The sequence below is a fragment of the Anas acuta genome, chromosome 5, assembly GCF_963932015.1.
Source record: "Anas acuta chromosome 5, bAnaAcu1.1, whole genome shotgun sequence".
Taxonomy (NCBI): Eukaryota; Metazoa; Chordata; class Aves; order Anseriformes; family Anatidae; genus Anas; species Anas acuta.
In genome coordinates, this window is record NC_088983.1 from 26,436,150 (window position 1) to 26,454,711 (window position 18,562).

An 18,562-nucleotide genomic window follows, 5' to 3' on the forward strand; every position below is an offset into this window, starting at 1 on the left:
AACCTAATTAAAAAGTTGACCACCTGCAGACTAAAATAGGTTGCTTAGAGGTAGTGAATAAGAAGGGGAAAAAAAAGAAAAAACACAACAACATACAGAATGTGAAAGATGTAAAAAGGGAATGCATTTTTTCACTTAATGTGACCACTAGATGACACCACCGCAGAAGAGTAATTGCTTGGCATCTGTATGCAAGCCGTACCAGAATGCTTTAAGAGATTGTGTTCATTTTACAGATACTACAGTTCACAGAACTAGTAGATGTTCTCTGCTAGGAAGATTGAGGTATAGGCTGATACACAGCCTCTGCTCTGAATGATCTGGTGTTGGTCACTGCTAAACTACAGGAAACGTAGATAATCATGGAACAACCTTGTCTGCAGTGAAAATTTTTAAACTCATTGATTGTTTTGCTCATGTCCTAATGCTTTGGGCCTGTTCATCATGGGTTAACCACTGCGTTCAGACAGTTAAAAACTTGCATACTGTTTTCTTCTCCGTAAGTCTTAACTGGGATGCATGATAGCATGTTGCCAACATTACTATGCCTAGTTGATATGGGTTAGCATGGTAGAAGGTGATTATAACTAACTTTCTAACTTTTTCATTTGACCTGACAACTGGCTATTATACATAGTTATATAAATAATTGACTGCTGAGAGCTAGGACAAGTTGATAAGCCCACCAAGAAGTAAAAGGCAAAGTGCCTTCCAGAGCCTTCAGGTTGTAATGAGTTACCTGAATTTAATTCAATTTCTAGTCCACTGATATGTTTTTTATTTCGATATATAATTTTCAAAGCTGGCTGGATGCAGAGGCACTGGAGTTAATGTCTATAGAATCAGAAAGTTATAGTGCATTTCTGTATTGGAAAGGTTTAAGAAACTTCTGCATACAATGCAGAAAAGTTTCCTGCTTGATTACAAAAGCTGAATTTGAGCTCCAGTCACAAAGTTAATGTGAAGATTATGAAATAGCTGCTCTCCAGTACTGTCAAATATGCTTACTTATTCATAAAGCAAATATAGTTTGCATGTTTCCAGCATTGCCATCTAAGGATCACTCAACTTCTGGACTGGAAAAATCATGTTTAAAAAATTCACTTTCTGTTGCCCTTAAGTCCTTTGGCATATAAATATCTTTATATTTGTTGACTAATAAAAATATTTGTAGTTGACTAATGGAAGCTGAGATGATGATATGTGGGAGAGAACCTGCAACTCATTTCTTACAAGTTATCAAAAGGGTGTTAAAACTACTTTTGGTGCCAGTTTCTGTTAGTTCTCATTTCTGTGCATACTCCCTACTAATATAACTGTATAAATTTTAAGGTATGGGTTTTGGTTGTTTTTTCGTTTTTATTTTTTAATCAGTGCAATATTGTGAAGCAAGTGTTGGGCAGTCAAAGTGGTTGCTGTATTAGAAAAAACGCTTTTATGATTCTGGTATTTGAAACACTAGCTTTACTTTCATTTAGGGGTCTGTTTTTAAAAAGTGAATTTCCTTTTGCTCCTGACTTATTAATTGTTGTTTATGTTAAATGTAGGCATCAAAGTATTCCTCCCCCCGACTCCCTCTGCCCCAGTTTGAAACAGAGCTTTGCATCTAAGAAATAAATGCCCTGTATTCAAAGGGATTTTTTGTCCATTTACTGTAACATGTTCAAGAGGTACCTTTATTACTCACCTAGGCCTTCAAGAGTGGTCTCGATTTTTTGACTTGAGATGGGGACATAGCAGAGTGTCAGACCATTATTTGTATCGCAGCAACATGTATCAACTAGATCAAAAGCTGTTGTGCAGAACACTTGGTGGGCAGTAAGAAATGGTCTGTCTCCTATCGATCTTGTAACTGCAAACCTTCATTTCACTTAAAAGTTTACTGAGCATTTGGGAAGAACTTTGAGTAAATGAAGCTGCATATAGCTGCAGGATCAAGTTTTAAGCTTGACATCCTCTGATGCCTGTTACTGGCCAGCTACCTATGGGAATGCAGCTTTTCTTTCTCCTTGTGTTCTTCCACTGCTTCAGCAGAATTGAGTGGAAATACCTGCTTGTTCCTGAAGTAATAATGGCTTGTGTACATGCCTTTGAGTTCAGAAAAAAAAACCTCTGATTCTCATCAGATCCTTTGGTGAGCCACTGAAAATAGCTGTTGAAATGCACCTATCAACTCTTCATGTTGGATTAGTTTTTGTTTTTTTTGTCAGTTAAATGAATTCAATTTAATGGCAATTAATAAATTATACTGAATGCCAGAGCTACAAAAAGCAAGCACCACGGTAAGTATGTGGCTGGAAGGTGTAATGGCAAGGGAAGAATTCCCTCTTTTGGCAGAGTCTAAGTGTTAAGTCATCTCTGCATTTCCTGGAGCAGTAGTCAGAGGCTGAAGATGCAATTTGGTTTTGTATACCTTCAGTCAGCCACATCCTTACCATTCTTCTGGGAATGACAAGGTTCAGTCCTACCCTACGGTTTTCTGCTAGTCGTGTCAAGCTGCTCTTCAAAATACATCCCAGAATAATTCTTCAGAGAGACTGATGGAGTTTTATTTCTGGAGTAACCATGCCTTGTGCCACAGGCTCCAGTAGGTATCTCTTGCCTGTTGTGCCTCTATAGGCACCAAACATCTGTCTCAGTGTCAGAACAATATGACTACAGAGGAGTTTATATGGAATTCCAAAAATATAATACAATTTTATAGCTGTACAGCTTTAAGTGCACATCATGGAACAGATCATCCTGGAAACTATGCTGAGGCATATGGAAAATAAGGAGGTGATTGACAGCCAACGTGACTTCACTAAGGGTGAGTCGTGTGTGACAAATTCAGGAGCCTTCTATGATGGGGTTTCCAACACTGGTGGATAAAGGAAGACCAATTGATGTCATCTACCTGGCCTTGTCAAGTACTTTGCATGCTGTCTCGCATGATATATGCTTCTCCAATTTAGAGAGAAGTGGGTTTGACAGATGGACCACTCAGTGGATAAGGAATTGGCTGGATGGTTGCACTCAAAGAGTTGCAGTCAATGGCTCAGTCTCCAAGTGGACACCAGTGATGAGTGGCATTCCTCAGGGGTTGGTGTTGTGACTTTGTTGGCTGTATGGACAGTGGGATCAAGTGTACCTTCAGTAAGTTTTCTGTGAACGCCAAGCTGTGTGGTGCAGTTGACACATGGGAGGGAAAGGATACCATCCAGAGGGACCTTGATAGACTTGAGAGCTGGGCCTGGGTGAGCCTCATGAGGTTCAACAAGGCCAGGCACAAGGCTCTGCACGTGAATCAGGGCAATCCCAAGCACAAATAAAGGCTGAGCAAAGAATGGATTGAGAACTGCCCTGAGGAGAAGGACCTGGGGTGTTAGTTGATGAGAAACTCAATATGAGCTGTCAGTGTGTGCTTGCAGCCCAGAAAGCCAACCATATCTGAGTAGCATCAAAAAAAAGTGTGGCTAGTAGGTTGAGGGAGGGGATTTCCCTCTGCTCTTGTGAGAGCCAACCTGGTGTATGTTTTTTTTGGGGCCCCAGCATGTGGACCTGCTGGAGTGAGCCTGCAGGAGGGCCTCAAAGACGATCAGAGGGCTGGGGCACCTCCCCTATGAACAGCAGCTGAGGGAGTTGGGGTTGTTAAGCCTGGAGAAGAGAAGGCTCTGGGGATGCCTTATAGCATCCTTCCAGTAGGCTTTAAAGGGGGCCTACAAGAAAGCTGTAAAGGGACTTTTTACAACGGCATGTGGTGATGCGACAAGGAGATACAAGGAATAATTTCTTCCCTATGAGGGTGGTGAGGTGTTAGAACAGGTTGCCTAGAGAAGCTGTGGATGCCCCATCCCTGGCAGTGTTCAAGGCCAGGCTGGATGGGGCTTTGAGCAACCTGATCTGGTGGGAGGTGTTCCTGCCCATGGCAAGGGGGTTGGAACTAGATCTTCAAGGTTTGTTCCAACCCAACCATTCTAAGAGGTGTATGCTTAAAATTCCTTTGTTTTGCAGCAAGCTCTTGTTACATTTGTGTGTAGATAGATGACATTTTACAGCATGGAAGTGTTGAATATTGTATTCTCTGAGGTCCCTAGAACCTTTAGATTGCTAGGGTCTGATGTTCTTCTACTTTGTGCAGCTGACCAGCCCTACCTGAAATTCATGGAAATGAATAGATCTTTTTTCTCAGAGACAGATGTGTGTTGGTATTTAAAAATAAAATAATAATAATAATAAAAAATAGTGATCCATCTTGTAGCTTTTTATTTAAAACTGTTGGGCTCCTGTGTTGTTTCTTCCTTTCTTCCTTTAAAAAAATCAATCATCTAGGCCAAGCATTTATTGGAACCTTTCCTGTTTCCTGTAACATCTATTTAACCTATCAAAAGAGATCTCAGCTTGTTTTCTGAGACTAGCAAAAACTAAAGTTCTCAACCGAGTTGAGACTGGGCATGTTAAAAAATAGGTTGGGAAGTTACAAAAAGGTTTTTACTCTGAATAATTCAAGGTACTGAAGTAATGTATTTTAGAAATTCATAAGAAGCTCTTAAAATTACATCTGATTATTTGATTAATCTGATGAATTACAATCTGATCAATCAATGGTCTCATAAAGTGCTTGTCTGTGATGGCAGGTAGCTGGATTTGGGACCAATTTGTAATGTCTCTGTGGCTAGAATTAGAGCTTATCACGTAACTTTTAGAAACAGGCCTACTGAACATAAGTAAACTGCACTGTTTCTGGTGTTTTTTTTTTGTTTGTTTTGTTTTTTCTCCTGTGTGTGTTTTTCTGCAAGAGGAGATCTAATCTGATCTGTTTGACTTTGACATAAGCTCTCTAAAGATCTTAAGGTATCCTTTTTAGAACGTATTTAAGTTAGTGTACTTCACCTGGATGTCTTGCTTCAGCTTTCAGCTCTGCTCTTCTATATGCATTATGATATAAAATAAGAAATGTTATAAATGAACTCTAGGAACGTTTCAAGTTCTTGAAGCAGCAGACCTTCATTGCCATTACAAGTGGAGCATCTTTGTCCAGGGAATTTTGCTGCAACTAGCCATGAATTGACTGTAACAAGGTTAAAATAAGTCTTCATTCCTAGATTGTTTCTTTAGTGCTGGGAGGAATGGTTGCATTGCTTTCTTTAATCTACTGTCTACCATTAGCCATTAAATTTCATTGGATTATGCTTTTATTGAGTTGGGTACTGTGTGTTTCATTTGTTTCCTTTCCCCAAAGATTTTAGGTAATGATTTGAATGAAGGTATAGAGGAAGCAGAGACACTTGCTTTCTGTGTTAGCTTATTCCATTAGTATTCTCCCTGCTTAATAATAACAATAAAAAGCAGCTGTTTGGGGGATTTTACTACTTAGTGAATCAAGCATATAGAATGTATAATTTCTTTATAGAGAGAAGATGTGATACCCTGTAAATTACAGGGCTGTTTGATGGATAAACAGGTGAATTAAGTGTTGGTAAAATACTCTGTGACTAAATATTCAAATATCCTTTGTCCAGGAGGATTGATTCGTGTATGTGTGTTTCAGACTCTTTGTCCTTTCATGGCACTGGGTAGCGTAGGTTGTGATTAAGCTTTCATGTGGCTGTTTTTACGGAGATTGCAAATTCAGTGTATATGCGCTCCCTCTAGTGGTGTTTAAATAGTAAACAATTTAGAAAAATGGACAAGTGTAATTAGCCTTAAACATTAATGCTTTTGATTGTTTTTCCATTAGAAAGTCATTAAGTGTTTTAAATTTGAACTGAACAAATTGTATTGAACTCTTTAGGAAAAATATTTCCTAATGTGGAAGAAATAGTTTTACTAATACATTTTTTAATCTTTTTTTTTTTTTTTTAAATAGCCAGATATACATTCTGCCATCCTTTCAACTCCATATTATTCAGTATGAATTGGTGGGAGGGGGGTGTCATATTCTAAATACTGGAAAACCAAGATACTGTAATGAACAGGGTATTTGATGTGATTGACTTTTCTTTTAGGAGTGAGGCAGTGTCTGATGCTGGGCCAGACCTTAAGCCCCCTTAGACCTGAACTTACATTGTGAACAGCCACTAGGATCTGTCTCTGCTATGTGGTCGGCTGCACTTGGTTCTTGGTTCTTTACATGGAACCTGTTTAGATTTGCACAGTTAATTAACTTGAGCTCTGCTCATCAGGAAAATGTGTCTTCCAGACCAAAACCAGCTAGCTTTGGAAATGGGGCCAGCTGTGTTTAAATGGCAGAGTGCCTGAGGTTAATAAGTCTGATGGACTCAAGCTGACTGTACACGAAGACAACTCTGGTGTCCCCATGGATAATTAAACATATTGTTGTATTTACTCTAGGAATACGTAAGGCTGTTAATAGATTTTATTTATTTGATGACATGCCTTGTTGGAGCATCTTGGAGCGCTCTCTCTGTTGGATAGAGGTTTGGGGAGGACACCTGCAGGCACTAACTGCTTTACTGGTCCTTGCTAAATTCACAAGTGAATGTGACCTAGGGTACTTTAATGTTTTCAACTTTTTCTCCCTCTGCCCATCTGTTTTTTTCTCTGTGTTCAGGTTTTTGGACAGTGCTATTCACTTACAGAAAGAGGTGCTGGTTTGAAGAAATATTTTAATAATTTCACATTTTTTCCTTTTTGCAAGTGCTTAGTTCAGTTTAGATAGAAGGGCCCTTAAAATTTGTATGTTGCAGACTTTTTTTTCTTTTAGTTTAGCTTAGTTTGTTTCTTTTTTTTTCCAAATTTAGGCATGATGCCAAGCTAATTCAAGTCCTGTGCTTCATGTGTTCTGTTTTATTCATTTCAAGGGGTAGTGTTTGGTGCCTAGAAGAAGAGAATCATTGTTTTCTTCCTCCCCAACCCTTTGAGTTTTTAGTGGTAGTATATGACAGCATCCATTGACTGCAATGGTTAATTTTCATGAAGCAGACAAGGCTTTAGGAGATAAAAACTAAAAAATATGAACCACGGAACTCCAGGAAAGGGTGAAAGTGGTTAAGAATCAGCTATGGTAGTTACCCAACATTAAGTGTCGATTAATTATACTTTTTGATATATAGTTAATTCTGTCTTTTTTTATAACTAACATTCAGGATGGCAAAGGGATAGACTTGTTTTGTCAATTGTGTGCATGCCAGATGGAGCCTTAATATGTGTCAGCAGATAAATGGGCCATTATTAAGATTAGATGCATAATGATCGTTTCAGCCTTGTTTATTTAGGTCATCAACAACGGTAGATCATGATCTCTTACGAGTAAAAACATTTAGGTATTTAAAAAGTCTTTTGCTTTTCTTTAATTGTTACAAAAATAAATATAAAAGACTCGGTGGTGTCTGGTAGTAAAGTAACACAAGTAACTCATTAACTTTTAATATTTTTTTTCAAACTTTATTTAAGCTACATTTTGGCGCTAACTTCACTCAATTTTGCCAATGACTTGAAATTTGCACTGATTAGTGAAGGTGGCAGCTGTGTAAGCAGATGAGTTTCATCTAACAAACTCATGAAATGAATATTTTACCTAGTATTTCAGTGCAAGACTATTTAAGCATTTATTCAGTAGATAATATAATGTTCAGTTACAGGTGTAGTCTTAAAATAACAGCTGCTATAACTTTCAGCTTTCTCCATTAGTGAAAAATTTCAGCAGTACTAAATGCCTGTTTTTGTTTCAGGTTGCAGTGCAAGATTTTGGAAGTCATTGCCCCAGCACATCACAACGGCATGGCGAACGGCCATGTCAGCAGTGCTGACGGAGACACCATTGTCATCAGCGACAGTGATGATTCAGAAACGCACAATAGTTCTGCACAAAATGGGTAAGTGATACTTTTACAGTAAAAAGCATGAGGGTTGGGTGGAAATGAGATTAAAGCAGATGTGGCAGGGTCTGATTGAAACAAATTGCTCCATCTGTATGGATCGTGAGTATTCAGCCAGCTTGCAAGTGACAAGCTGAACGTTCGCAGGTGTCTTACTCTGTCATGCCAGTTATGCCACGTATAATCAGCCAGGGAGCTGTGTATTATGAGAAATTGAGTACCTACAGAGTAATTGTTGTTAATCTGTTTGGAATGACAGTGTTTGTGTTGAAACGTGTTGGAAGAGCCATGTATGCCTGTCACTGGTCCTCTCTGTGGTAAAGAACCCGTGCTGCTATATTCTGGAAAATGCAGTTCTATACTATAATTCTACAGTACTAGTTAGCATGATGTATCACTTCATCTGTAAATATCCCATAATGGCACTCAAAATTGAGATTGCCTCAGAGGACATGATTTTGTTATAACTGAAGTCTTTTCATAGTCGTCCTGATTGTCCAAAATATAAGTCTATACAGCTTTTTTTGTGTGTGTGTAAATATTATACCACTGTATTTCATTGATTTGATTATAATTTTAGGTGCAATGAAAAAGCATGCATCTTGTATCAAGGAATTTTATATATTCTGCAGTAGCTTAGTGACATTGAGTAAGAGAGCTTTTGGTCTATGATGGGAGTGTTAAAAGTCGAATATCCCTTTAGTGACCTGTAACTGAGTTCGTGTCCGGCTTATCATAGCACTATGAGAGGAAAGATTTCTGGGCTTCGCAAGCACAATGTTGATGAAAGAGGAGTGTTTGAAATGGGCCTAGTCTTGTATCTAGCAACATACAGCTTTCACCCAAACTGTTAGTGACTTTGAGATATCACATAGATGCAGAAGTTAATCTGTTATTGATTGCTGTGTTAAGACTTCCGTGGCCTGACATGCCTTGAATAACTAAGGTGTAGCTCCTCACTTGGCTAAGAAAGTAGTGTAGGATAACTTTTTATTTTTTTAATTCTCTCCTGTCCTCTGAAGGCATTGTCCGAATTGTTCATGAAGAGGTGCTACGTCTTTGAGAAAATTAATGCATTTTCTGTTCCGCAAGGCATATGGCATTTGAAAGGAGGTTGTTGGAATATTGCAGGTGCACACAGAGCTGGCTGCAGGACTGATCACTTTATAATGCTGTCATTTTTAAGCGTGCAGAGCTGTTAGTAAGTCAGTCTTATGCTATCAGTCTCTGGTTTTCCCCACCTGATTACTTATTTTGGCAATGCAGAGAAGGGAAGAAAACATTTTTCTCTTAGCAAGAGAAGTTGTAAGAGTATGTTTTTGAGGCACTGTTCTGTGCCATGCCTTTAAAAATAAATAAATAAATAAAAGTATTCTACAAGCTTTAAGTGTAAACCTCTTATGGCTTTAAAATTCCTACTGAAAAGTTTTGAGCTAATATTTTAATAACAAATGCATTAGCATTCTGATTAGTTTCTGGGTATATGCAACTTAGGTTTTGCAGGTTTGGCAAATAATATTTCTATCTGAAAGTAGAGCCTTGTCAGATTTTGTATATTAGCATCTCACCCTAATGGATGACGTGGTTTAGCAGATCTAACCCTTGCGAGGCTGTATCTTGTTTTTTGAGGGGAACCTTGGATGTGGAGAATGTGGATGTTGTTAGCCTTGGGACCAATGTCAGGTCGATGTACTCAGAACTATGGTTCAGTCTCCATTTGCAGACAAATCCCCAGGTTTTGAGAGCCACCTTCCATGCAAAGCTGCAGTGCCTCCAAACAATGGTGCAGCAGATGCTGGGTGTATTTGGGAGGGGGGGAGGGGAGCACAGCACAGATTGATGGGCCATCTGCAAATATTTTTCCTAAAGAATCTGTAAGGCTAGAGAATCTTAACTGAAAATAGATGTCATTAGAGATCCCAACCTTTCTCTGACCCGACTCGTGTTTGCTTGGGGCAGAAATAGTCAAGTATTCGGGGGGAGAAAGGGGGGAATTTCCTGGTGGCTTTTTTTGTGTTCTGCAGTAAAAACTTAGGTTATATGGGGAGAGAAAGGCCAGAACAGTCTCACTCCTGTACTTAGAAAAACAGGCTGCCTTGCAAGGCCTGAGTTACAAAGCAAAAGGTAGCAGTCCACTTAGCTCTTAGACTGTTGATGCTATGGCCTGGAATCCTCTGACACAAAGGAGAGTAGTGGTGGTGATACAAAAGCCGTGTTCATACCTCCAACTGCTAGACTTCTGTCACAGTGTGCTAATGGTAAGGCTCTTGCTTTCCTGTCAGCAGCAGACAGATCGAGGGGCTTGTGCTGGTGATTATACAATATCAGCTGCATTTAATTCATGGCCTTCCCTCTGGAAGGGCTATGGGTAAACTGAACCATCAACATCAGAACTACTAGAAACAAATCTTACTGGCTTGCCAGCTAGTTTGTGACAGTAAATTTAGTTGTTTATTCAGTCTGAAGTGACTGTATCATCTTTATTTTGTGGAATGGTTAATTGTTTTCCCAAATTTGGGAATGTAAACAGAGGTAACTGAGTTTTTTGGAAATAATGCCAGTGGTACCTCACCATTCTGATTTATTTTTTTTTTCTTTTATGGTCTTCATCCTAATTTTCTGCCCTTATTTGGGGAAAAAAAATATGAAAAGAGTATGTTAAAAGGTGTAGTCATGGCTTGTCAATAAAACTATATAGTATCTTCAGTAGCATTAATCTTGTTTCATCTTCAATTCTTATTTTCTTTCTCTCTTTTGCTCTTTCATCCCAGGTCTAATAATAGTGATGGTAGGTCTAAGTCTACCACCTACTGTAAGGAAAAACTGAAGTACTGGCTTTAAGGCAGCTTAAAGCCTTCACCAAAATGTTCAAAGTCAAGGCTTTGTTTCTAACTGCAGTTGTCTTCTCCCCAGAGTGGTATAACCAGCGTTTTGCTATCAGTCTTCAAGTATTTTCCCTTGCAGCTTTTGTAGTTCCGTGACTACTGCAGCATATAGGTAGCTCCAACCAGACTCTGACTGGATATCAAGGGGGTCATATCCTGGACTGAATATGTTTTAATCTGTCTCCATTTTGTGGTAATGGCTACCTTAAGGTTATGCTGTCTGAATATAATACAGCAGGGCCACGTGGTCACCATGCCAAAGCAATCGAAGGATTGGTAAGATTTGTATCTGCCAGTGGTTCAAAATAACCTCTGAGAAATATGAAGAGATGGGTTTGACATTCTGAAGAGCAAAATTGATTGTCCCAACAAATCATCTGTACAGTCCACAAAAATTTCTCTTTCCTGTTTCTGGCAGTTCTACTGACTTTGATTTAAAACAAGTAGCAGAAAAGTTGGCAGGAGTGAACAGGTCCAGTTTGGTACCAATGGTCTCTGTTAAATCTGTTTGGGTATTCTAAAGTGTTCTGCTGTGTATGTATACAAATACATATAACATGTAGAATAAAAATGAATACTTTGTGATTGTAGCTAACTTAACTTTTCTTTAACCTTTTTTTAGGAAGAAGAAAGCCATAATTGATCCTTCTTTGTTCAAATACAAAGTTCAACCTATTAAAAAAGAACTGTATGAATCTGTTATTGTTAAAGCATCTCAGCTGAGGTAAAAATTAGTGTATGAAAGTTAAAATGGTTTTCTACAACAACTGTGTGAGTTGTATCACTGAGAAGACATTTTTGATGTGAAATGTCATTTTATCATAATACATTAGAACTATTAATTAGAGGTATTGGAACAAACTACTGTGTTTCTTGAGATTTCTGTGTTAAGCGTTCTAAGTTTTACTAGTTCTAATGCATAAACCAGTTCTTTTCAAATCTGGGCTTTTACCGGCATAAGGATGAGACCTGCTATTGCTAATAATACCTGTCCCTACTGCTGTGAATGAAGTAGGTGAAAAAAGTTCGAGAATTCTATTGTGTAACATTTATTAAATATTGGCATTGTGAAATCTTTTTTGTTATGATACTGGTTTGAAGTGTTGAAGCAGGCATTATAACAATGATTGTTTTACTATTATAAAATAGAAAGCCGCAAAGACTTTATTTTAAAAATAACATAACACTTGTTTTCAACGAAGTTCAACAAAAAGTTATGTTTTTTTAAGAGTAGATTGTGTATTAAAACTCTATAATGTGGATGCTTTGAAAAAAATATCAGGGATTTCAAGTAATTTTGTTCCAACATGAATCAGGATTATTTTTTTCATAAACTATTCCTGTGTAATGGGCAAGTCACTTGATGTAATTAGCCCTTGTTCAGGTAATCATCTATATTCTTCCGTGTGCTTAAGCACTTACTGAATTTTATGATACCAGGGTACTTCCAGCCAGATGGTTTCTATAAGCTCAGCAATTCTGGTTGTTTTTCTCTTTTCTGTGAAGTAGTACAGATTCCCTGAAATTCCAGGAAGCATTTAGAGTGTCCACTTGCCCTGTAGAGAGGAGTTAAACAGCTTGACCAAACTGAGAATTCACCTCTCACATTTCCTGGCTTGAGACTTTCGTGCCTTATCTTGTCATTTGTGGGGGTGTGAATACCGCTTTTGTGCTCTTTTTCTCTTAATGTTTGTTTTGTACTCTCATTTAAAGCAATGGGATTTTCCTTTTATTTTGATATAAATGCCACTGTTTGTATGGAATGTTTGTGGAGGATCTAGAGAAGTTGAATAGGCTGTGGAGGTGTGTGTATGTGTAAGACAGAGGACATAATAGGAGTTTCAAAACAGAAATTATGGATGCATATTTGTGCTTCAATATGCATAAATAGTAAGGGTGTAGTTTATAATTAAGAAAATTGCAAAAAGCTTAATCATGTGATCAGTTACACGAGTTCTTGCACATGTTGTCAGCTTCATTTAAACAATGATTACATTGTTAGTTGATAATATTACCTCTATTTCCTAAAACAGCCGGAGGAAACATCTCTTTTCTCGTGATAGACTTAAACTTTTTCTGAAACAACACTGTGAACCACATGATGGAGTCATTAAAACTAAGGTAAGTAAGATGGAATGACTTACATGAAAGAATATTGATCTTAACCAATCTTTTGTCCTTTCTTGCACTTCTCTACTTGTTACTCAGTTTTTAAACTACATTTGAATTTAGCTTATTCTGAGTATATGTTGTTAGTATTTTTCCAAAATGAAGAATACTGTATTTTTTTTCCTATAAATGTTTTTTTAACTTTTGCTTGTAAACAACATGGTAGTTGCCTGTAGACCAGTCAGAAGTTAGTTCTGTAACATCTTCATTAATTACCAGTTTAGAAAAGATCCTGAATGAAAATGGCAGCTCTTACCTACATAAAGCAAAGAAACGTGTAGATAATGTATTTTTTTTGCTTAGTCTGTTTACATTCACCAAGGTATGCAGCTAGTATTTCTAAGTCACGTAAAACTATGCATTTCAGTTTTGATACAGTAAGCTAATACTACTCTGTGATGCTTTTAGCTGTGGAAATGCTGTATACTGAACTAAGTCTCAACTTAGGCCGAATTCTGTTTTTCAAATGTGTACTTCTTACTTTATTATCCTGTTGATGGATCAACTCTACCTTTATACTATTGCAGTTTTATTTCTTACACTAAGATAACCACTTATGAATCTAGTTACTTTTAGAGTCCTTTGAATGATTGATTCATTAGTTAACTTATATTTATGAAAAGGTAACAATCTCACAGCGAGTACTGTTTTCATCTCTTTTACTAAGGCAACATCAATTGCAAAATATAATCTAGCAGAACAACATTTCTCCTACTTCTTTCCTGATGATCCACCCACATTTATCTTCAGTCCAGCAAGCAGACGGCGAGGGAGACCTCCAAAGAAGGCGTCCATTAGTCATGTAAGTAATGACAAAATTTTACACTTTAGATCGAGACAAATCAGTGTAGACTTCAGTTCTTCCGTTTTCTCTGAGAACTTTCAGAACAGTTGGAATTTAAGGTTGACATTTTTTTTCTTTGAGGATAAATTGGGAAATATTGCATAATTGTTATTGAAGTAGCTTGCTTTGTATTTAAGCCTGTGAGAGAGAACAAACTCTGTATTTATCTTCTCATTCTTGTCATTCTTACTTCTGCAATCCCATCAAGAAATTAGCATTGCAGTGTGTTGTGAAAGCATATGGAGTACCTGTCCCTTCTGGGAATGATTAATAAATAATCTGCTGAAAACAGAATTCATACTCTCAGATACTATTTTGTCAGTTGCCTGCAATTACACACATCAAAGCCTAATGCTCTAATCTTTTTTTTATTTAAAAAGAAAGCTGAATGAAAGTTATATTTCTTTTCCATTGCAAGACAGGATTTCTGAATAGTCAATGTATTTGATAAACTGTTACTGTTCTAATTGTTTTAGAGAGTAGATGGAAAAAATGGGAATATTTGTTGTAGGTCATTTCACTGTAGATGTTATATTCTTTCTTCCCACTCCCTTCTCCCAACTGTCTTATCAGGAGGACAACATTGCAGCTAAACAAAATACCCAAGGAAACAAAAATAAAGTAACAAAGGAGAAGACGAGATTCCAAAGGCAAAAAGAAGGTATGCAAGCCATGGGTAAGTTGAGGTTTAGTCTTGTGACTGGTGGAACCTGTTCTTGCAGGTCTGAGAGCTGGCCATAATAAGAGTATTTTTGGATTGCGCCTTTCAAGGGGAGAAAGTAATAAGAATGTACTGTCACAGTTGGATTGCAAGGGATGCCTCAGTGGTTAGAATTGTTTCCTGATTCTATTTATTTCACTAAACTGTGGAAGGGGATGAGGCTTGCAGTCCAGCTATGTTGGTCTCTATCTCAGAAGTAAGGAGCAAAATAAAGTTTTGCAGAAATCCATGCATATCTTCTGAATCCAAATTTTATCTGCTGAATGTGTATCAAAGCACAGAGTTATGCAAACTGATATGTGATTTGAGGAAGATCTGTAAATAGAAAAACTACCAACATTTTTCTAATTGAATGAGCACGAATCACGGAAGAAGTGTTTCTTGGCTTAATTTTGATGTGTTTCTGATCTATTTGAACTGGGTTTCAAATGCAATAAGAGGACCTACATACCTATTCTGTGGGTTTAACTAGGTAAACTGGCACGTCTTCTTGTGGAGACATAGTAAAGAACATCTCCTTGCCCAAAAAAAGAGATGATCTTTTGAATTATAAGCACAATTTTCCTTCATGAGGCTTTTAGCTGTGGACATAGTCCAGTGAACTTGTGGTTTCTGTCTTTTATTTCCATTGCCATACAATGTTTTAATATGGACATTATGGAGTCCACTATTTGCTTTTAACTGGACAAACTGCAAAGCTGCATGTGGCTGATCAGGGCCTTTCCTTCCGAGCAGATGAGGATGCTAGGGTTTAAGGGGCTCTGCAATCTTTTGTCCCCATCTTTGCACAACTGACATTTATTTCTTATGTGCTGAAACTGACCGCGTGGAATAAGGTAATAATGGAACACCATCAAAGCTGCTTCCTTTCTTGTGTGGCACTCACCGCAGCTTCTGGAAGGCTAGTTAAGATGTGCTTTGGCTTAATTTTACCTTTGTTATCTGATTAGATGCTAGAACCCAAAACTCTTAGAACATTTGGTTTCAAACAATGACAGAGCAACCAGTCTTGTAATAAGTTGCCTGACATGGAGATCCAAATGTATTCTTAATGTTTTCTGCCACCTGGCTAAAAAGCTCTTGTAGCAGGTTGATATTCAGACTTGGTAAAAAGCTTTCTGAGCTTTGTTGGGGACACAAAATAATGAAGGAATCAAATGGAATAAAAAAAATCTTAAATAACACGTTGTCACACTTGTGTGTGTTCATTTTCAGCCTACTGTTGTCCCATGACTCTAAACTATTTTTTTAAGAACTGCATCTTTTCTTGTTGAAACAAGTATGACACTATACCAGTTTCTTAAAAAATGATCCCATTTGTAAAATAAGCTTAAACATGCACTTTCAAATGCACTGTTAGTGTAACTGAATATTAAGCTGAATATTTTTACCTGTAAATAATACTTAATTGGAATGGTAATTAGTAAGACTCATGAAGTCTCTTAAAAAGAGCTGCTTATAGCACTTTACTAATGTGAAAAGGTGTAGCAAAATACCAAGTACCTTGGAAAATTAACCTTCTTGTTATGTTGAAGACTGTGGAGAATGAGCATCATTGCTTTTATTTTCTGGGCGAGAGTCACTACTGTTATGTCCCACACCTTGCTGTAAAAACGATCTAGCTTATTTTCAGAATTTTACAGGAAAACTGAATCGGAAACTTTTCCAGTGTTACACGCTTTGCATTAAAGTAAGGATCTTTTTCTCATTTTCTTCACTTGTGATTCTAGCCTTCTTGCTTATTCTATTAAAATGGTAAGGCTGCTGATTCTTTTTTTTATTTGTTAGCCTGTGTGGCAGTTTACAGATATTGTCTATCCACAGAAAGTGGAAGTACGTGCCTTGCTGTTTTCCTACAGACAGCTACAAGAAAATCTGGATCTCCTCAGGCAATAACATTTATTAACAACTAAAGTTCAGCTTAAGCTGTATAACAGAAGTAAAACTTGCACAAAAAACACTCAAGTACTAACTAGATTTGAAATGTATTGAATTTTCAGTAATAACTATATTAAATACTTAAAAACCACTTTAAAGGGTTTTATTATCACAAGTATTTCATGGTTGTGTCATTACTACTTATGACATGGTTTTATTAGGCAGATGTTATTAAATACACTGCTGTAATTATACGCAGTTGGAATCTGTTGTCATCCTTGTTTTTTTGATAGAAAAAAATAAGTAATAAACATTTGTTTACTCATTAAGAACAGAGAAAGTTGACTTTATTACAGTGATGACAACCTTGTAAAACATGTATAATACTTAAGCCCTAAAATTCTGATTCTCTAAAGAACTTCCAAGTGATTGAATTTCTGAAACAATTCAGTCTTCAAAACAATAACTTTTTCAAATGGTAATTATAAAAAGATCAGTATATTTAAGCACAGCTAAATAAAATTAACACTTTGTAAATAAGTGTTTTTTTCTTTCCTGCATAGCTTTTGAAAAAGCTAGATTAAAACGAGAGAAGGCAAATGCTATGGAAGCCAGGAAAAGAGAGAAAGAAGATAAGGAAAAAAAGAGAGAGGAATTAAAGAAGATTGTGGAAGAAGAAAGGATGAAGAAGAAAGAAGAGAAAGAGAGGCTCAAAATTGAAAAGGAAAAAGTAATGCATTTGTGGTATATGTTTCATGTAGGAACAGCATGGTGGTTTCCTAACTTGTTCCTTAGTTGCTATCTGCTTCTAGTTATTTTCCATTAACTGTTTTGAGTTCCTAGAAATACAGCTTTAGAAGAATAGATACTTGTAAGACATACTGGGAACTGCATTTATAGATAAACTTTCTGTGAACTAATATCACAAACTGGAGAAAGTTACTTTGTACGTACTTCAGAAATATTTTGATTTTTTTTCAATTTTGCATAATAGCATTTGATCTGATGGTTGTCGTCAGTTTAGAGACGTCATACTGTGTCAGATTCACAGCGTATTAGATGTGGATTTCCTCATGGTTTCTCTCTGGATTCAAATTGCTAAATAAGCTTCTGTCATTTTGAATGTGAATAAATTGTTTATGCCACTATATTCTGCCACAGCCACATCAATATATATTTTGATGGTCTTTTTTGGGCAACATTCATGAATACTCTTATTTCAGATGTTTTTTTTCCTTCAGTGGGCCTCCTTTCAATATCAAACACATGAAATAAAGTCTAATCTAGCAAAGCATTACTGAAGTTCACTTTAAAACAATTTGCAACAATTTAAACATTTAAAACAATTTAAAACAATCTTATACAACATAAGTGATACGATTATTCTAATGAAATATGGTTTGATTTTATTTTTCAGTGTGATGGAAACAGTAAATGGCATAGTTTTAGAAATTGTAGTAGGGTGATCCATCTGTATCTTCAATACAGTTCTGACTGTTTTTTCAGGAGAGAGAGAAGCTGCGTGAAGAAAAAAGAAGATATGTGGAATACCTTAAACAGTGGAGTAAGCCTAGAGAGGATATGGAGTGTGATGATCTTAAGGTATGATTGAATTTGGAATAGCTCAAACTCATACTTCTTAGGGTCTCCATGCCAGATTATTTTAAACAGAGGTAGATGTATATCAGCTGTGGTCATGTTTCCCAATGATGATGCTACAAGGATGGTGTGTATCTGCATTTTTGCACTCCAGAAAAACTTAATAGGCTGTTCTTAGTCTTATTGTGGAACAGATATATTTCTAAGATTTTTTTGTTTAAAATTATGCAACATGAGTTCACCTAGAGTAAGCCTGAGTTACTTACCAGATCTATGTAATGAAGAAACCACACGTCTGGATGGAAAAGACAAAGGATGTTAGTTCATTACTACCTGTAGTACATATCTAGAGATATGCTTGTTTAATGAATCTTCCTGGATAATACTGGAAACCTATAGAAAATAAAAAGAATTTGCCTCCTGAAGGTAATGTTCTAAACAAGAGTAGTGTGGTTCTACGTAATAGAAGATTGTCTGCTATTATATGTTTATCATGAATTTTTACTTTGTATGATAAATTTTGGCAGGACATAGCAAAAGGAGGCAAAATTGTCAAAAACGCAAGGATGAGCTTGAGATTCATAGGGAAAGGTGATAGAAGCAAAGAGGACAAGTAATAGTAAAAAAAAAAAAATAGTAAAGTAAT

At 36.8% G+C, this 18,562-nt stretch overlaps 1 protein-coding gene across 3 annotated transcripts in view; it reads left to right on the plus strand.

The window, feature by feature from the left end:
* Positions 1–18,562, plus strand: part of BAZ1A (bromodomain adjacent to zinc finger domain 1A) — a 61,031-nt gene that overhangs the window by 12,791 nt on the left and 29,678 nt on the right. For 2 of the 3 annotated variants that reach the window (XM_068683352.1, XM_068683354.1), the window contains exons 4-10: positions 7,674–7,817; positions 11,328–11,429; positions 12,739–12,826; positions 13,542–13,676; positions 14,292–14,394; positions 16,881–17,047; positions 17,824–17,919. In XM_068683352.1, coding sequence (XP_068539453.1) covers positions 7,674–7,817; positions 11,328–11,429; positions 12,739–12,826; positions 13,542–13,676; positions 14,292–14,394; positions 16,881–17,047; positions 17,824–17,919 — 835 coding nt within the window. The remainder of the gene's footprint in view (positions 1–7,673; positions 7,818–11,327; positions 11,430–12,738; positions 12,827–13,541; positions 13,677–14,291; positions 14,395–16,880; positions 17,048–17,823; positions 17,920–18,562) is intronic. The other variant, XM_068683353.1, reaches the window with a different exon arrangement.